Raw genomic sequence first — 23,814 nt, forward strand, 5'->3', positions numbered from 1 at the left:
GGAAGATTTGAGAAATAATTATAGCAATTTTAAATAATTATTCATTTTAAAATAACCCGATGCATGGGCCCTGTGTATGTGCCTGCTTAAAAACTAAACGTATTTGGATAAGTTCTGTTCAATGCGCTTTACTGCCTTTTGGGCTTGTTTTACCAGGTTTGTCTTGTATGCTCTTTGCTGTACAACAAGGTATGGAAGTTGCAATTTGTGAACTTATATTGAAAAGTTCTCTTGAAAGCTTGTTTTCAAACCAGATAAATAAAAATAAAATGTATGTGCGCTATAGCCTGTCAGTTGCATAAGTAACCTAAATGCAAAAAGAAAAAAAATGCACCTTGTACTACAGCACCCCCAACTTAAAACCACTTCCCACGACTCTGTGTACAGATGTTGTGCTTGCAGGTTAAGTTCACAAACTGTTTAAGATGATTCATTAAAAAATAAACAAATGTTAATGCTTTGTCCATTTAAGTGGCCAACTTTATAGGCAAATATTTGTAAAGAAAATGTGGGGAATAGAAGACTCCTAATTCTAACTCAGGACCAGTAGTTATAACAACTACAAGCTACATATTCATACACAAGATTACCAATTTGATTATCTTCAAGTTCTTTACATTGGCTTTTCACCAAGTAAAATCCATCCAAGTAGGTACTTTAATAAATGGCCAATACATCTGAATAAAATGTCTTTAACGTCTTTAATGTCTTCTTTTTCTTTTTCTTTTTTTCACTTCTGAAATGTTCATTGCAGTGTATTTATTTTTCCTGTAGAGGGCACAACATTACAAATTCTCAATACAAAGAAGCAGGACTATTATTTCCAGAGCACTGAAGTTGATTACAGGCTGACCTTTTAGGTTTTGTTATTTTTAGCGATTAATGACAGTTGTAAAAGTAAAATCAGTCCCTTTTATAAACAGGCAAAATGATTTCTTTTTACATTATGTGTGTAGTTTTATGTCGAAAACGGTGACTTACAAGAAGATATCTTGTTTTACTCCTCATATATGTATATATATGTGTGTACATACGTTTTGTTCTTGACTTAATTTACCTTGCTGAAATATTTGCTAGTTCATTGACAAATCTAATTTTAATTCATTGCCAGTGTGCCAACATCTTGAATTCCCACTGTCAAGTCTGTTTTCCAGATGCTGATAAAACAAAGGCACAACCATGCTGACAAGTTGATGATTTATGAACTATGTGAACTTGTCCCCTCACCAGTTCTCTGTTATCTCTAACAATTGTCAATTGAATCACAAGCCACTCATATTTTATAGCCTATAGTTCAAACCTACACTGATAGAAAGCTACTCTCTGTTGTCACATGTCATTATTTCCACCTCCAGAATCATAGAAACATAAAAGAAATTCATTGAGATGGTCTGTAGGAGGTCACCAGATTCCACATATGCATCTGAGACATTGCACAGCACATGGGTGGTGTTCCCATGGCACATGCATGGTATGTCTCTTGTTGAAATGCTGCATGTGGGCTGAGTAGTGTTTCACTATCAAGCTGCATGCCAGCCGTTATGAAAGATTTCATACAAGGGGCCTCCCTCCAGTCAAGCTTTCTTCTTTTCTGTATGTAAGATTTAACATTAAGAACTTTTCTGTAGTGTTGAACTCATACATCTCCTGATAAACAAAATGTTTAAACGGTAAAATAACGTCAACTTACAATCTGAGCCCTGATAGGTTTATATATAGCTTTCATGAGTCACTCTGGACATGACCAAGGCTCCAGCATATCTTTCACAGTTGATGGCAATTGCAGCTGTGAAATTATGATAAGCAGTTCACAATTGTGTCCACTAGTCAGACATATATGTCAAATCATCGTCTAAGCAGATGCTGACCGCCTTAAGGCTGTGTTGCGCATGTGTCCAAGCAGTCAATGTCTGACATGTGATAGGAAAGATTCACTGGAACTCAAGGCAACATTATACAACTACATCCTAGTTTATGAGAAACTATGCCATTTGCATCAGGTTTCATAAAGGTACAATTTTTAGCTATGGCAGCTGAAACGTGAGGATAAAAGAGATGCTGTCTGGATCTAATTTAAAAATATACATTATTTTCCTTTTTCTTCAGCCCGATATTTGTTACATTACCTCCAACTCCAACTATCAAAGGGCTTTCAAGAGAGGCTGGGGAATTTGGGGATTTCATCATCTGCAGTACATCAATCAATTAAATCACTTCCAATAAAAAATTGTCTGTGAACACGGTTCATGCCTCCATCCACAATTCAGGTTAAAACCACAGACTGTATAAAAAGTTAAAACTGCACCATGCAAAGAGGAAACCATACATAAACATGATCCAGAAACGCTGGTTACTCCTCTGGGCTTGAGCCCATTTAAGATGGGCTGAAGTAAAGTGGAATATTGTCCTGTGGTCTGTCAAATCAAGATTTGACATTCTTTTTGGAAATCATGGACGGCACATCCTCCAGCCTAAAGAGGAGATGGACCACCAAGCTTAATATCAGTGCACAAAAAACAGTATTTGTGATGGTATGGGGATGCATAAGTGCCTATGGCATGGTAGCATATATGCTGAAGGCACCATTAATGCTGAACAATATAGACAGGTTTTGGAACATGTGCTGCCATCTAGACAAAGCCTTTTTCAGGAAGACCATATATATATCAGCAAGACAACGCCAAACCACATTCTGCATGCATTACAACAGCATGGCACAGCAGAAGAGTCCAGGTGCCAAACTGGCCTGCCTGAACTTGAAAACATATAAATAAAACAAAGGAGATCCTGAACTGTTTAGCAGCTGAACTCCTTTATCAAGCAAGAATAGCATAACATTTTCACTTTTGAAACTCCAGAAACTGGTCTCCTGGGTTCCTAAATGTTTACAAAATGTTGTTAGAATAAGAGGTGATGCAACAAAATGGTAAACTTGCCTGTCCCAGTTTCTTCACACGCCTTGCCGACATCAGATTATTTCATATAACAATACTATTTTTCAGTTACAACATCTTATATGTTGTCTTTGCACTATTTTTTTTATCAAAATAGGTTTTATTAACATATTACACAGTGTCCCAACTTTTTTTGAAATTGGGTTTGCACATCTAAATGTCTAATAGTAGTTAATGCGGTGTAGAATAACGTCATAACGAAACTGGAAACTGAGTGATTGTGAAAGTAAGATGGGACAACGTGTGGCCTAGATAACATGCATGGTAACACATCCTGTAGCAGTGGGCGCCGGTTTGTGCCAATGCCTCTTTGCACAAAGAAACATTCACCCTCCACATGAACGTTTCGAACAAGAGAGACAAAGAAGGAAAGAGGGAGAGGTGGTTAACAATGTGTCTGTGTTTCACTTAGCAGGGTCTTGGCATGAAACAATAAGGACCCCTATAGAAGATGTGTGCCACACAGCACAGACAAAGCCATGCCTGTGATCAGACAACAGGTCATGTCACTGGAACAAATCAAAATTACTGCTTCATGTCATGGGACGCCAGCTGTGCGGGGAAGATGTAAATGTAAACACGTTAGAGCACAAATGCAAACTGTTTGGTGCAAAACCACACAATACTTTACATAAGTGCACACAACTGTAGCCTACTGTACTCTATATTTATTTACTGACAGTACATGCACACACACACCGGTACTAATAATCCCCTGGAGTCCAATAAATACATGCATTACTGCCCTGTCCCACGGCAACACAGACACACACACAATAAGAGATGCATCCTGACCCCCATGTAGCAGCATGGCATGGCATATATAAATATAATACACACACGTACATACCAAACATTCACCCTCAATCACTCTCCCCTTTCACACTCTCAAACTACTTGATGTCAAACAGTTGCACACAAACAAGTTCAGCTATTCCTTGAATCATCCATACTGTATCCAACTCCACACACAAACCCACTTTCCATGCTTGTTACCCGACTTTATCCCCCCTCTCTCTCCACTGCAACCCCACCCCAACCGTTCTATGCATCCAGCTGTCTATGTTGCTCAAAGCCCACAGGCCTATGGGTTGACACTGATCTCATGACATCACAAACCCCCTGTGCTCTACAGGATGGAAATTTGGCACTCCTCGCACGCAAGTAGACTTTAACACTGCTGCAGAGCTCCTGTCAGCATGATGGTGTAGATGTCAGGACCATAAGATTAATACTGCAGAATATGACGCACTGAGAAAAACACTGCTTGTTTACTCTAGTGTCCAGTTTGTTATTTGACTATAACAATACTTCTTCTATACATCTTTAGTTTTTATAAAATAATCAATAATAGTAAACTACCAAGACCCCTCCTTTATTTTAAAAAAGCAAACATTTTGTCCAAACCCTCAAAAACATCAGTCCTCCTACATACAGTAGGTTCTCTGTGAAACACTGAGTAAAAGGCATTTGCTGTTCCTGATATTTCCATACGCCAAACAGTAAAGGAAATGTTCTGTCGCTCTGTATATTAGTTTGCTCCACATGCCCAAGCTTCTTAGCAAAATCAGAAACTTGCAAGGCAATTTAGGGTGAACCAGCCTAAACTGTCAATTAATTTGTATCAGTCTGCCAATCAATTTATCTGAAGACTGCAGCCCAGCCATAATATTAAACACTAGTTCAGTAATAATTGTAAACTGTAATGTTTTCATATCCCAGACTGACACATTTTAGCTAGTGTAGTCTTATTAAGGGGATGTTGAATGGGTAAAAAGGTGAACTCTGCAAAAAATAAAACTGCAACTGTCCTTCAAACACTCCAATGCAATCTTTAGTGTCAGTGTACAATTTAAATACCAATCAATTCAATTCAATTCAATTCAATTCAATTCAATTTGCTTTATTGGCATGAACAGAGACATGTTGTTTCCAAACCGCATAAGATTTATACACATACATTACATTACATATGTATTCATAATATATTATATATTACATATTTTATACGCATTAATGAACGATGGTGTCACCCATACATCATATCTCAATGTCCTCACTTGATGCGGTATGCTCATAAAATCTTCACCTAAAATCAGATATTATGGGATGGTGTGTCTCTCAGGCTGTGACAGACAGACAAATTTTAGCAACCAGAGGAGCTGCTGACCCTTCCCCCAGGAGAACTGACAGTTTCTCTTCTGGGGTTAATGTTGGGAAGTTTGTTACTACTTTAGTAATTTCCCTGTAGTGGGAATCTCTTAGTAAAGAGAACTTGCTGCAGTGGAGGAGGAAGTGCCTCTCTGTCTCTATGTCCCCTGTAGAGCAGTGAGCACATAGACGCTCCTCTCTGGGCATCAATGTCTGTCTGTGTCTCCCTGTCTCTACAGCTAGCTGGTGGTCACAGCCTGTATTTGGTCAGGATACATTTGTTTTGTATCTCTGACACTGTACAGATAGGCCTTCACATTGAAGGTGAATGATTAGTGTAACTCAACAGAGATGTGCAAGTCACTGCTGATGATGGCATGAAGACCATAATAGGTTGCAATGTGTCGACCATCTTTAGGATACAAAAGCATTTTAGTTCTACAACATTGCAACAGTACTACAGTGTGCCTTGGGGTGTTTTTTTTTTTATCCATGCGCAGCAAGTCTAAAATATCCAAAGAGCATCTGTATGAGAGTAATATAATATTAAGACAGCAGTGCCTATACTATTTTGTCTTCTGACAAATTTTGTGTCAAATGTTGCCTTAATGTTGAATCAGAAATCATCATATGTTGGTACTAACAAATACCACTATGTTGATACAACAACACAGTTTGTTTCATCCAGGTTTTGTATTCATGCTGTGACATGTTATTAACCATCACTTCCTCATCGCAACTGTGCAGACAAACAAGTTTCAAAATGCAAGTTTGAGAAATTAAATGAATAACTGTTAACAAGCTGTCGTGGTCATAACAATAAAGAAGAGACACCAGAAATAGACTCTAAGTTACTGATTTACAAAAACCTGAAATACATTTCGAAAGGGATGAGATGTGGATGTCATTAAAGTCAGTATTGAGTAACTGGCTATGTGGGAAGTGAAGTGGATAGTTGCTGGTCAAAAATAGGATAAGAAGAGGAGAACCTGATGGAGAGTGCCTCCCCAAGAGGTCTAGGGTGGCAGCTTAAATGGTATTGGAGAGTGCATGGCCCAGGGTTAGCACATCAGCCCAAGTACATGAACCTAGAAGACCTATCTACAGGCCAGAGAGCCTTAAGACAATCCCTGGAGATAATTTATTATATACTGTAAACAGTAAAGTTGCAGAAACCATCTTTTGGTGCCTGAAAAAATATGAATAGTTTATGTTGAGCTAAAGTGTCCTTCTTTTTTAATTTTTTTTCTAATATTGACTACAATTGACAGTTAATATATGGTAAGATGCATCAGATTTTACTTTTTCCTTTGCTATTATCTTTTAATTTTGTATATATTTGGAAGAAAAAGGGAAGCACTGATGGGATTCAAGGAGCATCTTGTATGCAGGGGAGTGTCCAGGGTATTTTCCATGGGTGGCTACGCCCACCTTATAATCTGATTGGCCTCCAATGTGGCCAGCCCATCTGACTAAACAATGATTGGGTATTTGCTTTGTCTGAGGCAGTACTTTGGGTTAAATTAACTATTTGGACTGTGTTGCAACAGGCTGTTTGCAGCTTTCTTTACATAATGTTCCAGAACTTAGACGATTTAAATGCTGCCACTCTGTTGTGTTACTTTTTAAAGCAAAGAGAAAATAACACTTGAATCTATTGGTTTTGAATACTTTCATGTTAGCAGTTAAGGTATAAAAGGGTAAATATGCTATTTATTGTGTGTGCAAGCATACTTAATGTCAACCCTGCAAAAGTCGGCACCTAATGGCCCTTTTCCACTACACAGTTCCAGCCCTACTCGACACGACTCAACTCGTACCAACTAAGGTGTGCAGGGTTGTCATAAACACAGCTGCGCAAAACTGCATTCACGTCATTTTGAACACACAACAATCACAAACAATGGAGGACATGGAGGCAATGGTGTACTTGCTGCTCGGTCTGTGGCTTTTTTTGTCGCAGGCCGAGTGAGAGAGGGAAGCAAAAGAAGAGCAAAAGAGTACTGATGTCGTTTTTTAAAAATGGCGGGTTTGAATTCTGTGTTGAGCGCATAGGTTGTGCCACGCCCGTGGAAAATGCAACACAAACCGAATAGAGTTGAGTCAAGTCGAGTAGAGTAGGGCTGAGACGGGCCGGTGGAAAAGGGCCATAAGTTTGGCCACCTCAGTCCAAAAAGTCCGGCTCTGCCCCTGCCTGTATGACAGACAGCCTCCTTTGCAAAAACAATGGAAAAAAACAAAAACAAAAAACGTGTTGGGATCAGTCTGGTGTTTGTAATGCTCTGTATTTGGGAAAACCTGATTTTGTCATTGCTGTGCAATCTGTTCTCTCTTTGTGAGGATTATAAAATTGATGAGTGGGCTTAAATAGCTTTTGTGCAAATAAAATGATGACCAGCTCAGACAACAGGTTTCTTCAGTGTGTGCTGTATCAATAATAAGCTCCCACTCTGCTATATGTAACCTGGAACTTGTGGTTCCCACTGTACAGAGAGGAATAAATGTAAACACACATTCCTCTTTTAAATCAAAATATACTTGTCCTGTTTTATTTAGAGGGAAAGACATTTCCTCATCCAGCTGTCTGCTTAAGCGGGGCACTTCCTCCTTGTTCCTCATGGCCCCTTTCCTAAGATCACTTCAATGTACACAGTGTATTTACAAGCTTGTACATTGTGTTTTTATTCACAGGTAGCAGTACATGACATTAAGACCCAGAAACACACACGCAAACGAGAATCTGCAGAGCCTCTGCACTCATGTCATATTTATGCCTGCACACCACATAATAAGCGGGAAGCTTTTATGCTGATTTAGATAACTAATAAGTAGACAGGCCTGTGTGTGTGCTGTTCTAACCATGCGTCATGAATCTGACCCAGACTCTCACAGTGATTCATACTCTTTTATGGTGTCTCAATAGCTGACTCTGCTGGGACATTTTTCTGGAGCATGACTGTTATAATAGTTTAAACATGTGTTCATCTTCCCAAAGAGCTCCGAGTTAGTGACTGAGCTCTCTGTTGAAGTATCTTTAAGTGTTTTTATGTCTAAATGCACATGATCAATGCAGGGCCCACCCAGGAAGTGACTCCACCCTGTAGTGATGTTCAAAATTCCCCCTCGCCGAAGGAGAGAGAGAGGTAGCTGCTGGCGAACAGCTTCACAGCCACGGCCCATAGCTTCTCCATCTGCCTCTCTCAAAAGACTCCATTGTTCCCAGCAGTCTGAGGCGAGAGAGTGAGCTAAAGAGAGCTCTGAAGCTTGCCGGTGGGGCAGAGGCTGGGGTGGTGGGCGTTGGGCCGCTGCCTAAAACCACACGGAGTAGAGGAAGCCAGACACAGAGCATCTCTGTGCGGCTCTCAGCCTTCTGTTGGAGCCTTGCCTCAGCTTAACAGCAGTGTATGAAAAAGTCCACAACATGACATAAAAAACACACCTAACTGTCAGAGGGCTCAACCGACTCAACGGTTTAAGGCCATATGTTCCTCCATATTTGGTGTTGTTTGCCTCCTAGCTGAAAAGAAGGTGTGTTTTTTCAATCTGAAATATTACTTCCACAGGCCAATCAGAGAGAAGTGGATGCTGCCCCTGTGGACACTGCTTAATGATGTGTGCGAGTTGCACTTAGAAACAGAAAATAACTGTCATGAGAATTTAATTTTCACAAGATTTTTTTTTCTCCGACTGAAGACTGAATACAGTACAGCTCAAGAATGTGTTGACTGTAAGTGCTGCCATGCTAACTACGTAATCTAATTAATGGGAAATGTCCAGGACAAAAATGCACATTTTGAAAGGAAATCACGCCCAAAAGACAAGCTTTCAGTTATCAATTCAGAAACACATTTTATGGAGTGTTTTCAGTTTTTTATTGAAACAGTATGAACATGAAACACTGCAATTAAATTAAAAGGGTTCAAACAAATTTAAGTCCTAGAACTGATAAAATGTGGCAAAGCAGAAGGGAGGAAACAAAAACACATGTCGTTGCAAACATTTGCAGTGTCTAAAGCCTATTCATTAAACATTACAACACTCATTCAGTGCACATATTAAACGAGTTTGTAAAGCAAGCGGAGCTAAGCTGAGACTTCATTATTTGTACAACCCATTTAGCACACTTACAATTGCAACAATAACAAAATGGGGCATTGCTGCCTAACACTGTGCACTAAAACTAAGTGCAACTGTGAAACGTCATCCTCTGCACTCAATCTGGGGTTAGCTAAATATAAAGACTGGAGGCTGTTCTGGTAATCTAACTATCAACAGAAGTACTATGAATACATTGTAAGGACAATGCTATCTCTATGTCTAATAACCACTGGCTATGAAAGCCTTCATAAGGAACATACCAGAGGTCAACAAAGCTGTTCTTTTTGGAATGGGTTGGCAGTTAAAAAGTACAGTCAATTCACATTAATAATGCACTTCAAAAGTTAAAATCCCCACCCCCCACCCCCCCAACTACCTAGAGAATACCAGAGACAGTGGCACAAACCCTTCTGCTAAATTTCACAGATATGTATTAGGTTTTTATATGTCAGTGTTAAAGTGGGCAGAATGTCACGTTACTCTTGCAAATGAGGGTGCCTTTTCTCTTCTGTTAGCCCCACTCTAGCCCTCAGAGCTAAAGAGTGTAATGTCAGAACAACCTCTGCACACAGTGCTTCATACAGTTGGCCAACATTTGAGGGATTCTGTGAGAAAATGTTTTAACTAGTGCTCAGGGGGGCTCTAAAAGTCTGATAGTTTTTACATTTGCCTAAGGCGGCCTGTTTGTACGAAGTATTCAATAATATCAAATGCTAGCCTATGCAACTGCAACATATGAGAAAGTCTTTAGCTGTATACTATGTAGTCCTCTTGCATTGTATATACATCCTGTGGAATTTGTAACAGTCTGCCCTGCTTTCATTCCATCTCCCACTGTTTCTGTGTGTTTAATTCACTTCAGTTTTGGCAGTATTTTCCTTTTTTTATCCTCCGAAACTTCCATGCAAATCTGAATCAGTCGCTCCTTAAAAGAAGAGAGGTTTTCACCCAAAGATGACAGATAATCCCCAACATTTTTCCCTCTTTCTCTCGCTCTCTTTTATTTAAACAAAATGCACTTGATAAGGCCTGAAATTCTTTGTGACATCCTGCCGTCACCTTGTTTTGTTCTCTGCCAGGCGAGTAGGGGAGGACAGAGCCTTTTATATCAGTGGCTCCAGGGGGTAAAGGAGGAGACAGGGGGAGGTGAGGATGTTTGCTCATGTACCCCTCTTGTCTTACATACATACAGTACATACATAAACACACACAAGTCTCCCTCCCCCCTCTTTTTTTTTGGCAACAGTCCAGAGTCCTGGTTAGATGAGTTTAGTTCTGGTATCGTGCTTGTTTTCATGATCGGATATGACGTCACGGCTCAGTAGTTCAGAATTTCCAGAACCTTGGGCGCTCCTGCTGCTTGGCTGATTTTTTCCTCAAGGGCTGTAGGAAAAACGAAGAAAGAGAAGAGAGTCAGACAGTGCTTAAAAAAGTTACCATATTAACTACAGTAAGAATATCAGACACACTTTATTCTTAAGTTTTTCATCTATCATGTGATGGAATGTCATGTTTTAAACGACTTTCTTCACGTTCATGGGGCAAGGACATTGACAACAAAACGGGTGGGGATAGGTAAAATAAAACATAAAGTAGGCTAAGGGAAAAAACCTTGTTTGGAGATTAATTAAAAGATTAAAGATGTATACCAAAAAAGAAACAACATAAGTTTAACATGAGGCGTATTTATCAAGACCTTAAAATGAAGACATTATTTCTTAAAGCCAGGTTGTTTTTTAAGGAGACATGATTAGTTCTTTGACTACATTTACCCCTTTCCGATTGGGCCTAGAGTCATTGAAGATCTCGTAATCATAAACTGTAAAATAAACAAGTTTAAAATCCATAAATGATCACAGAAAGACTGATTATCGGCCTCTTACATGAAACACCAAACAGAAGTTTTTGTGTTGCTGCTGCACCCCTGACAAACACAGAGCCCTCTGTTTATAGTGAGCTTCTGATAGAAAAACGGTCTGCTTGATGACCATTGGCCACGTAGACAGACACTGAGTCAATAAACAAGCTAATTTCATGGCCAAATGCAGCCACTTGTCATGATGAGTACACAGATTTTAATCCACTGAACTGAATGTCAGAAAAAGCAGCAACAAACTTTTTTTTAGAGTGTTTTGGGGGGAAACATCTGTTACACGTTTGTAAGTTAGGATCATGATGGGCAAGGTGTTAAAAAGATTAGCGGTAAGAATCAAACGGATAAAAATTTACAGAAACCAAAACGCTGTCTTTTTTCGTTGGTTTTTTGTTCTTGGCAGACCTGTGACACAAGAAACATTCATCATTAACAACACATGCAGCTTGTGGCAGTACTCTCATACTGTAGGGTGTGTTTTGTGGGAATATTGAGGTTCAAATATGTTCAACAGATGTAACACAGTCGCTATAGTGCATGCAAGGTCATCTTATCACACCGAGCAAATCCATCTCCAAAAGCCATTACATCACTGCCTGTGTTATTTCATCATAACATGAGTCAGTGATGACTCAAAGCCCAGGCTGTTTAACTCCATATTAGGTGGAAGCCAGAAGTGATGACTCACATCACAACATTAACCTTCAGCATTCATAGTGAGTCAAGTTTTGGTGTGTGTTTAAGGATGTGTATTTCTGACAAGAGTAGAGGTACTTACGAGTATTTGCCCATCCTCCTCACCACAGCAATCACCACAGCGATGGCGATGATCACTGCCAACAGGGCACCAATCACAATGCCAACTACCTGACCAGAAGACATGGCATCTGTGGGACACAATTAGAGATTGTTTAAGACTTCACTTTGCTTTTGAGACATTGTTTTTCATGTTGTTGTGAACAGTCCACTAATGTCATGGGTCATTTTTACTCTTGATTGAGGATTAATAACATGCAGGAAGCTACATAATCTCTGCACGTCACTACCAAAATATACCTCCTTCCTGCATTAGACTTATCAGGCATCTTCAGCAGACCATTTTAGGGAGATAAGAACAGATTACATCCCCACTAGTTAAGAAAAATAACCAATATTACAGCCTTTGGTGGTGAAAAATGAAAGAAGCGTGATTGTCCTTTCACGTTTAAAATGGGCTAAGTAACTCACAACAATATGCAATTATGACGATCAGTTCACTTGATGGAATACTGGCATCAAATTTGGGCATTTATGGACAACCTATCTGTGGATTGGTCTGACCCTGGACTCCCCTAGCAGGCTGTGTCATATCCTATTATAACATTTTTGCAATGTCAGTGTCTTTTAATAGTTTTTTATCGAACAAAGTTTAAATTTTTTTGTCTCGTTCAAGCAACATGACCCTAGGTTTAGGCACTGCATCAGATGTTTGGGTCAGATGTATGGTGATCCTATTGGGACATCCCCCTGAATAAGTATGTATGATCCCCAATTAACTTGTTCTTTGTGATATCATTTAGTAGTTCTAAAATTTGGTAATAATAATAATAATAATAATAATAATAATAAAGATAATAATAATAATAATAATAATAATAATAATAATAATAATAATAATAATAATAATAATAATAATAATAATAATAAATAATTCTAATAACATTAATAGCAATAATACTGAATTCAAACAGACAACCTTTGCAATACACTGGTATTCATCCTACACACTCCTCACCTTCGTCACCTTCCACGACCACATCTCCGTTTGCCTCAACCTCGGCGGCTGCCGTCACCTCAGGCTCCACCTCTTTTGCTTCTTCGGGAGCTTCAGTAACTGCAGGAGCTGGGGGAGCTTCGGTCTCTGCGGTGGGAGCATCAGTGATGGCAGGTCCTGCAGCCTCAGTAGCAGCAGGAGCAGCAGCCTCAGTGGGGGCTTCTGTCTCAACGACTTGCTCCTCAGTGCTGATTGTAAAGGCTGGAGGAGCGGCCTCTGTGGCAGCTTCTGTTGCTACTTCTTCAGGGGCCGCTTCCGGTTCAATGGCAGGAGCCTCAGTGACGACAGTGAGTTCCTCTTTTAGAGCCTCTGTAGCCTCAGGGATGACTTCTGTTGCAGCCTCAGGGACTGCTTCTTCAGGTTCAGGGATCTCTGTGGGGCCTGAGGAGAACAAAAAGAGGTCAGAGATGTGTTCACATGCAGGTATAAATTTAGGAATTCAAACTGTTACATTATGACAGAATGGAAGCTGACACAGAAGTTCCTCAGTCTGTCAGGATGTGTAAGAAAACTGTAAAAGGTAAACTTTTAGATTGACCCTGACATAAGGACGTGCTGACATGACCTTTCCTCTTTCTCACACCTTCCCATAACACTCTGCCTGCAAATGGCTACCGTGACAGCGTGACCACCACACCCTGTGACTTCTTAAAAATGTACATCCCCCCTCCATCCTGTCTTGGAGGCTCTACGTTAGAACACTGGCATGCCACATCCTCTGCCTCATTTCCTGTGGAGGGAGAAGCTTGCTGCAACAGCCGGCATGATCGGAGAGAGCGCAAGAATGCTTGTTAACCCTCAGACACTGAACATGTGCAGTCATTAAAGGGTGGGGCTGCAGGGACAACGCCTGATCTTGTGAGAAACAACTGGGATATTTGCAGATTCTCTCATAGAGGATAAATCAATAATACAATTTTGGAGCAAGAACAGAGATATGAAGGATTTCTGTCCAATAACAAGCCTGATCATTTAATATTTCTGAAGCTTGTCTGAACGATCAACTTTAAAATCAACTTTTCTTGCAGTAAAATGGAGGCTTCCATTGTGTACTGAGTGCTGCATAAAGACATGTATTTATCCTTTGGTCTTTCATCAAGGTCTGGACTATGCAGCAGCCTTGGTTCAACCTAATAATTTCCCTCCAATAGCCCTAGCTCCATCTTCCCACGTACATCATCCTCCCAGCCACAACTGAAAGCTTAGCCTGGACAGCACTGCTTCAAAATTAAGGAGGTAGATTTCAGTGTGGCACTAAAATTATGGTCTACAGTTAACTTTCCACTGACAAGATGTTGGCCTGAAACTGCTTCTTCTCTTTGGGGGAAAAAAAAACCCCTTTCAAATCTTCTTCTCTCTGTAAACTTTGACTTCAGAGGCCAAGACAGCATCCTTGCTACTTTTATAATCTTAGCATCTGACATCACGCTCTCTCCATCTTCGATTGTTCTGAAAAAAATTGAGAATACTTTACAGGGTAAAAATAACCCTGAATAGCTGGATTTGTCTAACTACCGGCACAGTTATTCCAAGTCCCGTGTTGCCTAGTGTGTTCATTAGCAACAGGAGGGGTAAATATAACAAAACATTTGTTCCCACTATTGCAAAGCACTGAAGGGGCTTTTTCAAGGCCACTCACACTGTTTGTTTGGAACGTCTGTGAGCGATGATAAAATGCTCTGTGCTTCACTGAGTATGGCTATGTGCGCTATGTGTAATTGCCCCTTCAACCTCTGTTAACAATTGTTTCATTATGTGTACAGTTCCCACAATTAGCTCAGAGTAGTATTTCCTCCCCACCACGCTGATGATCCTAAATACAGCTGCATGAGTGAGCAAAGCAGTCAGATTGTTGCGGTCTGCATCCTCTCTCCTCTTCTCTCCTTTTAATCTACTCAACATCCACCTTCCTCTGCATGACCCTGCCACTCCCTAAGGAGAGGTTTGTTGCTGCTGAAACCTTTGAGAAAACTGAATCCCCGGAGAGAGAGAGAGCAAGAGAGAAAGAAAGGAAGGGAGGGCAGAAGGGAGAATAGAGGGTGGAGGGGAGCTCTGAAGGAGAAGCACTGAGTTCCCCTACTGCATGATTTCATTGTAAACTCAAGTCTGTTTTTGGTTTTCATTCTGTGCACGCAGCAAGAAGTGTGTCTGTGTGTAGTGGTTAGCATGTGTGTATTTAAGTGACCCTCTCTCAATCCTGAGGGGGTCTTAGAAGAGGGTCAGATCCAGAACAGGACCCCTGAAGCTGGTAAGGGATGTTTTTTACTCCAACACAGGAGTTCAAGTGAAACCAAAGGAGAGATTCTCTGGACATGTGAGCATCATGAAAACTCAAACATGCCTTTGTCTTCTTTGACTCTTTTCATGTGTCTAATAATGATCAAACACATGAAAACAACAGAGCTTTAGAGACATTGCAATGAAGCTCAGCTCTATACACCCTTTAGTAAGCAAAAGCAGAGCAGAGTTGGAAGCAGTTCCAGTCTCTTTTTCACTCTTTCAATCCTAGACTGAGGATCGTTTACGTAACTGCGGCGTCCGCCTTATTATTCCAAATGTTTGGTGGTGCACCCAGGTCATTTTACCCACCATTACATCATTTAGACCACACGTGCTCCCTCTTGCATCCATTTCAATGTGGAGCACGAAACAGCCTGAAATCACCCTTCTATTCAACAAGCGTTAGCGAGTGCCAGTGAGTTCATACTGCAAGAGTTTATTCGTGTATGTGTGTAGAAGTAAACCTATGGCTTTCCTCGCCACTGCATGGGCATAAAGGGTTGATTCACTAAAAAAGCACATGTTTTCTAATTCCACATTTCTCTATTATACTAATATAACAAGAAAAAGAGGGGAAGGGAATCAAGAGACAAAAAGCTGAAAGAAAAAAGGACAAAACCAAACAAGTGGTAATGACAACGTCTGTAAAGACAGGTTTCAGAGAGAGGGACAGGTGGGGTTTAAAAGGCAGGCAGGAATAAAAGGATTAAATCTAGGTGTAGTGTTGAAGGACTCCAGCTAAACACAGGGAGAAGGAGGCGGAGGCCCCCCATGTCGAGCATCACTCCTGCCTGGCATAAATAAAACCTCCAGAGAGAGTGAAAAAGCAAGGGAGGGACACAGTGATACACAGTGTAAGACAGGAAAAGAGGGAGTAGCAGCTTCCATCTATTACGATCACAGTCAGCTGTCACATAGGCCCTCGTTTGTGTGTGCGTGTACGAGTGAGACAAAGAGACAGCCGCTAATTCACAGTCCTGTGTGGGAGGGAGAGGACCCGTGTAGACGGAGTGAGGGAGTGTGAGAGTGTCCACCTTTGGAGCTCAGGAATGTTTTTGCAGCGTTGTAGGAGGGAATTGTGAGCGAGATAGGCGCCCTGCCCATCATACTCCACTACGACGAGATACCGCTCAGAGTTACCTCCCCCGCTTGGCCAGTAGGAGTCAGCTGTGCAGATACTGGGCTGTGCCATGCACTGACTGGGGGTTTGAAGTAGGAGAGAGACTGTTTTTTTCTCCTCCTGGTCTAAATTAGATGCAGTGCATGTAGCAGGTCCCATCTGGACTCTATCGCCAGGGGCAGAAACTGGTCCAGACCTTGATCAAGTGGGCCTTTAATCTTTGGTTTAACAGGTCTGATTAAATTCCTAACATGTAATGAGTCAGGGCAGGAATGACAAGACATGCAACCACTGTAGAGATGACAAAATAAACACATCATGCATCGCTGTAAGCCTTCTTACTCTCTTATTTCCTATCAAATTAATCCCAGACAGAGGCATCACAGCTGACTGTGAAATGATTCAAGAAAACATCCTTATGTATTTCTAATCCTGTTGATCTTCAAATCCAACTCCCACATCTTTAAACACACACCCAGTTGTGTAAGTGTTCCTTAGTCAGCAGCTTTACTTTTTTTCTACTTTCTCCTGCACCATACCTCACCCAGCAGCACACGTAGGTGCTAGAGGTATGAGACATTTGTGTCAGTGCTCACAGAGGACACATACACACTAACACGAAACAGCAAAACAGAACAAAACAAAAGAACACTCCACAGGGACATTTGGGCCGTACTCTGAAGTCCTGCATGTCCTGCAGGGCTTAGTAGCCAAGATGGCCTCACACTCCTTTCCATAAACAGATGTTTCTTTCTCCTTGTGGAAAAAGTATGACAGAGCATGTTTAATTTTTGTCTGAAAATGATTCTCGGTTGACACGAGAAGAGCCCCTTCCAAACCGTCTTTCTTTACCCACATGTGTCTCATATTTGGAGTATGAGCGCAGTATTTGAGTCATTGCTAGAAGTGGGCACGGACAGAGGGCAATGACCTCTCCCTTCAGCAGCCAGATGTGACGGGGATGTTATAGGAGCAGAGAGGCAGACAAAGCTCATTAAGAAGGAGACCGGACGGGGAGGAGGAGGAGGAGGAGGAGGAGGGGGTGGCAGTGTTAGGAAAGAGGTGGAGGGTTTTACAGGATACATGGGGTTTGCTAGTTAAGTGAGCAGGCGCGAGGAGTCAAAAGGACCCCATTTGTAAAGCTTGGATGTGGAAGGAGCTACTTTCTTTGTCTCCCACTTTGGAAGAGTGAGACGGCTGAATGAAGTCATTCTTTAAGTTAAAAAACTTTTTCTACAGAAAAACAAACGTCCATGGAAATGAGGCACACACTTCGACTCCTACTGGCAAAGGTTGCTATTTAAAAATAGACCCAGTGCCTCTCTGCTACCCTCCTAGCACCAACACTGTCCCCCTGGGTCCAGAACCATCAAATTGTTTAGGGGCACAGAGCTGGGGAAAGCAGAGGACTGTCAGGAGACGGGTAGAAGTGGGAAGGGGAGGGGGATTTTTAAGTGGTAAAGCTTGATACCCCACCAAAGATGGGTAAATGCCAAGGGGGAGGTGCATTGCATGGTCTAAACAACACGCGGGTGAAAGAGGGTGGGGTGCCTCTTAAAGCTCATCACGTAGCGGGTGTTCTCTCTCTTCCCGTCTCCTGCTCCTCTCTCATCCATATGACCCTCTTAAATATAGAGCCTCTCTCTATTAATACACACACGCAAAGCAGCCCTGCCCTGCCCTACAGTTCCCTCAGGCCGGAGCCACACCCCCCCCTCTATGCCTGCTGCTTCCACTGGGCAAACACTGCTGGCCAAGGCATATGAAGGTAGCAGAAAGAAAAGGAGAGAGAGAAAACATACATACAGGAAGAAAAAGAGGCAAGTGAGAGCAGGGAACCAAAAAGGAAATCAGAGAAAGAGGAAGAAAGTACCTCTAGTTGAGAGAGAACTGAGAGATCAGGGGTAAAGTGAGAGGAGACAAGGGATAAGCTTTCAGATAAATGTGTACGGTGTATGTTACAGTTTACAGCCCCCCCCCCCCCTCCCGACCCTACCCTCCCACTGCATGAGCACTGTTTTGGGAGCTTTCCAGAGGATATTCCTTTCTTCTCTTTACTAGTGCCAAGAATTTACAGACACGAGGCGGCAGGGCTCCTGCTATTACATCACATTTCTCCCACATGTCATCAAATCTAACTTTTCCTGCTGTCCAGAGCTCAGGAGTGGTGTGTAAAAGAGAGAGAAAGATACAGACACAAAGACATAATCAACACAGACTTACTGAGACAATTGAGTTGGCCCTGCTTCTGTTAAATTAACACTTCAACCACAGTTTTTTTCCCTCAACAGGATGATTCTCAGGCAGGATGGAACATATGGGCCGCATTGAAGTCAGCGATTTCAAAAGTGGTTTTCAGTTACAATTTTGCAGGAGAAATAGTCTGCAACCTGATAAGTTTTAAAATATTTAAACATAAGACTTTAGAAACTAGTTTTTTTTGGATTAACAAATTAAACTTAAAGTTATTTCACCTTCTACAAAGCAGCCTCTGCAGATTTATTGTTCAATCAGAGGGGATTAAAGCAGACAAAGAGTGGTGTGGTGTGGGCACATGGAGGCAGAGGGAAGAGAGGGGACACGGTGTGCTAACAGCAGGACGTTGATAGCAGAAAGTTCACTTACTTGCATGTGTGAAGGCACAGAAAGGGCCGACCAGGGCCAACAGGAGAAGCAGCTGAACATTCATGGTGGTGAGATGGTCTGTCCTTCAGTCACAACCTTTAGGGGAGTCTCTTAGGGCCAAAGAGCAAGACACCGGAGCCCTCGCACACGCTGTCTCGCACACGCCAGACACAGCAAGCAGCCTCTCCGGAGGGTAAGGGTTAAGGTTCAAAAAAATAAAAGGTCAAGTATGAAAATAAAGTCTTCAGGAAAAGTTTTTGTAAAAGTAGCGTGCCTGAGATCCTTTTTAACTTGTGGAAGTGAAGAAAGAGAGCGGGCCGAGTTGGGGCTGGTCGCTCTCACAGCTGGAGGAAGGAGGAAAAGAGTGTTGGGGGGATGTAAAGAGGATAAGAGAGAAAAGAGGAGATCTGGCCACTTTGAGGAAGTGGAGGGAGAGAGAGAGAGAGAGCAAGAGAGAGAGAGAGAGGGGGACTGGCACACAGAAGGAGAGAGAAAAGAGAGTGTGTGTGTGAGTAAGTGAGCTTACAGTGGAGGAGGGGTGCTGGTACTGGTGGTGGGGCTGGGCGGGCTGAGGAGCAAGGGGCAGGTTGGGTTGGGAGGAGGGTGTCTGGATTGGGGCAGTTAGGTGATTTCAGCCCCTCATGGTCCAGCCCCGTGTAGGACACACGCTCTGTTCCTGGTGCGAGACCAGCCCTCCTGTTTGCAAACCCTGCAATATCAGTGGCACGCACACATAAACACGCACTTAAACACACACTTGGAAACACTGATAAGTAGACCTTTGACGTATATCAAGACAAGACAGGCACTACAAAATATGACTGGCAGGTTTATACAGTCAGGAAAGTTAGTAAAGCAGCAAGCTGTTTCTGAATGAATGGAGCCAGATGTAAACAGAGCTTTGAGTTGTTTTAAATAATCCTCCGTCACAGAGTCTAGAGCCAAGAAAGTGCCTGCAATACAAGCTACCCATCACAGTGTCTGACAGTGTTTATGCAATCAGTGACTAAAAACAAGCCTGAGTGTTGACCTATTAAATCATCAGTCTTGTTTTTGCAAAGAAAAGTGACAGCGTACATCTGTGGCTGACAGACAGTAGCATGAGAGAGCAGCTTTTTAAGCACCTTTTCCTAATGAAAAGGAGCCATAAATACAGTTAGAACATTGTGTTACTTTCACACAACGTGCATGGGTGGTCTGCTAACTTTATATGCAATGGAGGGCAAACAAACTGTCGCTTGGCACTAGGCTGACACCTGTTGGACAACAAGCTAGTAGTGGTCAAGAAGCCACAGAGCCAAGTGGGAAAGGAATGTAAATCACCACAACAACTTCTATTCTTTGAGTTGTTCAATGCCTGAAAAATTAGGGTTTAATTTTGATAGATTCTTTTAAACTGGAGCAGATATAAACTCAGCAGAACAGCACGAGCAAATGCCCCAGCAGCTAATGAAATAACGACAGCAGATGCAATGTTAGTGCAGTAAAAATGGTCAATAACATTTTAATAAACACTGAAACAGATTTAAACCGCTGAACTGCCATACACAGATTATTTTGACACACAAAACACCAATGGCATCTTTTTTAATCGCATATTTACAATAAAGTGAAGGTATGTACATACTGTGACTCCTGAAGGACAAATAACAAAATACTTTCTCTCCATTTGCTGTTTTCTTTTCACCAGTCTGTTTTTCAAGGGCAAACGTAGGAGTAACATACTGCTATTTACAAGGACAACAACACACAAACATACAAGATATATATGCTGGTCACTGTAATACAGCATTTAATGGCAATAGTAAAGAGTATTTTTCTTTTTTTTTCTATAACAAGACCTTGTTTCGACCATTCCAACCAGAGATCTTCCAAACCAAAGAGCACTATGAGGTCCCATTTTTCATTTCATACAAACAAATGACCTCTTTCCTCAGGATATTTTTTAGCTGTACGGAGCCGTATGTTAAAGGAAATCAGAGAGGACTATACACACTTGTACACATGGACAAAATTAAACATCACAGTAAACAAAAAAAGTTGAGAATTTGACTTTTGTTAGTCTTTGCTCATTTTTTAAAAGTCTCTCGAAACAAAGAAATAAAAAGTTCACCACATTGTTTCTTTTTCTGAATCACTAAAATGCTATCAAGTTTGGTGATGTGCAAAATACTGCTCTTCATCCCGTACATGAGGCTTCTTCAAATCACATAACCTTTGCTGTCTAGTCATAATCAAAATGCACTTCCCCAAAATTATAAAACATCAAAAAAAGTGTAGAATATTTCAGAAACTCGTCATTAGTGTTGACAATTTCAAAGTCAAACCAGAGTCTTATTTTCATTTAATTAGCGTCTGTTGTTTGAGCTACTGAAAAAGCTTATTCCACAGTATTTTATATCAGATAGCTTATCCACTGACAGATGAAGACTTGAAACCTTTTGACCAGAGTTTTAGGAAGCTTTGCCGTGAAGAAATGAACGCAAACGACACACAGTGACATCACATACAGAGATGTAAATGCTTTGTGTTGGTCTGACATGGTTTATAAATGTAACACCCTGAGACCATGACACTATGTAATGTTTAACACACACAATAAAAGCCCAAAAATGACCAGAAAATATTAAAATAGGTGTCTGATGTGACAGAACAGTATGAGGTGCATAGAACTTCTCAGGCAAAAAGAGGCTATACGGTGCCTTGTTTAACCAGCAGGTGGTGCTCAACTCAACTATGACAGATTCAAGTAGAACAGATACACCATCGTTACCTTCTCCAATATATCCTCTTTATCACAGTGGTTGTGAAATCCCACAGCCACACAGATGCCCAGTATCAAAGTAAACAAAGAAAGGAAAGGATGAAATGGTCAGACCTGCTGAATGTGAGCAAAAGACAGAATGAGTGATTTGACGCAGGGAGTTTGAAGGTTGCTGTTCATTTCAGGCAACAGGGCTAAAACTTCCCAGACCTGTACTCAAGTAATGATGGAAAACAGAATATTATAATGGTAGTAATAAGAAAATAAACCATGGACACTTTGGTGACATGTAACCCTCTTAGCGCTGTGGGGACAGGGGAAAACATCAGACAGTTTAAGAACGGTCCATTTACTATAGACGATGTGTGTTTACAGCTTGGCTTGGTCCAATTCCATACAAGTCTTAAATATTAAATGATTGTCTTTAGACTCACTGTCCATTTGTGCCAGAAAAAAAGGCCAGCAAGTTCAGAAAATGACTTTTCTGTTTGTTTTCTGTTGGATTGTCTTCTGTTTTTTTTTTTCACACAGGTGAAAGGAGCAGGTCGGCCAGTTCCATACCTCACCTGACATCACATGTCTTTTCGGAGTCTTTGCGTTCCTAAAGCAGCTCCATTTAGACGATGGAGTCCCAGTCAAAATCGTCCTGGATGTCGTCTGCAGTGAGCATGCGTCTAACTTGGAAATGTCCCAGAGGCATCCTGTGTTGCTGCTGGCTCAGCTGGCTCAGCTGGCTGAGATGCCCTGAACATGAGGAGAGAAGCAGGCTTTAATATACAAGACACACACACCGAACTGATACTTCTGTGCTTCTAATTCATCAATATTAATAAGTAAGGTGCTGCTTTGTTTTATTTTGTAGAATAAGAATAAGTAAAAAATTTAATCAAAACTTTTTCTTAATGGACAAATCCAAAAAGTTTGAACAACTTGTATTAAATGTACCCAGGGTGAAATCTAGGTCCGGTGAAGGGGCCTTTAGTTACTGTGGTCCATCTAACCTCGGGCCCATAACAACTGCCTCCACTTTAAAAAAAAGGCTCAAAACATATTTATTTTCTCAAGCGTATGAATGATTTGATGACTGTTGTGACTGGATGCATGTGCAGCAACAATTGCTGTTTGTTCGATTGCTGTGTCTGATGTATGTTGGGTGTCTATTGTTTTTCTGTTTTTATTTATTCTATTTGGAAAAATGTTTTTATGTTTTAATTCCCCATGTAAAGCACATTGAGCTTATGTGTAATGAAATGTGCTTTATAAATAAAACTACTATTGCTATTGCTATTACCCTGCTATGTGAAATATTTAACCCTGATTGGTCAACTAAGTGTTGCTATGGTACACCTGGTCTCACACATCAAATCAAAGGAGTGTGGTACATTTCACCTCTGCCTGTTGACACTGGCAAATCATTAGTTTCCATTGGTATTCTATATATTTGAATATTTTATTACATTTTTCAACACATAAGACACACAATCTTAAACATACTGAACCCAATACATAATGGCCTTACACACTTGCATACACCTGAGTAGCTTGAAATACTGAGAGGGGGAAGAGAAAGAATATAAATCATAATAATGGAGAGGGTAATATTTGGGTTAAACTGAAATTATACACAAATTTGAAATAGATAAGTGGAAGTCAATTGGCAGGGGTTCTTCCTATATAGTGCAGAAATGGCTGCCATATCCTTGTAAACTTATTGAATGAGCCCTGGGTCGTGTATCTTAGTTTTCCGTTGGTATTCTAAATCAATAAACAACACAGAAGATATTTTTAGTATTATGTTTAATTTATCTGGAGATTACAAAACTTTAGATTTAAGATAAATAGAGGGATTTCGGCCCACCATGGCCACCTATATATCACCTCCTACTGAACTGTTCACCATGTCTTACCTACCAAGTAGTAATTATCTCATGGTGGTGTCCCATATGATCTAATACAGCATCTTTGTTATTTATTTATTTTTAAAGTTAGATTTTTGGCCTTTTTGCCTTTATTTGATATGACAGCTGAAGAGAGACAGGTAATATGGGAAGTAAAGAGCGGGGAAAGACATGCAGGTAATGGTCGGGATGGCCGGGAATCGAACTGGCGACCCCTGCGACGAGGACTGTAGCCTCT

At 41.1% G+C, this 23,814-nt stretch overlaps 2 protein-coding genes across 4 annotated transcripts in view; both read right to left on the bottom strand.

Annotated features, from left to right (window-relative positions):
* Nucleotides 1-8,953: 8,953 nt before the first annotated feature.
* On the bottom strand, nt 8,954-19,413 carry si:ch211-156j16.1 (uncharacterized protein LOC564557 homolog). Its single transcript, XM_034696444.1, has 4 exons — nt 18,915-19,413; nt 12,851-13,270; nt 11,855-11,963; nt 8,954-10,586 (listed from the first exon to the last, which is right to left on the bottom strand). Exons 1-4 carry the CDS (start codon nt 18,976-18,978, stop codon nt 10,580-10,582), a joined length of 600 nt encoding a protein of 199 aa, XP_034552335.1. The 5' UTR covers nt 18,979-19,413; the 3' UTR covers nt 8,954-10,579.
* A 976-nt stretch (nt 19,414-20,389) lies between these two features.
* LOC117822084 (forkhead box protein J3-like) overlaps nt 20,390-23,814 on the bottom strand; it is a 65,753-nt gene continuing 62,328 nt past the window's right edge. For all 3 annotated transcript variants that reach the window (XM_034696713.1, XM_034696714.1, XM_034696712.1), the window contains one exon: nt 20,390-22,422. In XM_034696713.1, the coding sequence (XP_034552604.1) occupies nt 22,295-22,422 (128 nt within the window). In that variant the 3' untranslated portion in view covers nt 20,390-22,294. The remainder of the gene's footprint in view (nt 22,423-23,814) is intronic.

The sequence above is a fragment of the Notolabrus celidotus genome, chromosome 11, assembly GCF_009762535.1.
Source record: "Notolabrus celidotus isolate fNotCel1 chromosome 11, fNotCel1.pri, whole genome shotgun sequence".
In the NCBI taxonomy this organism is placed as follows: Eukaryota; Metazoa; Chordata; class Actinopteri; order Labriformes; family Labridae; genus Notolabrus; species Notolabrus celidotus.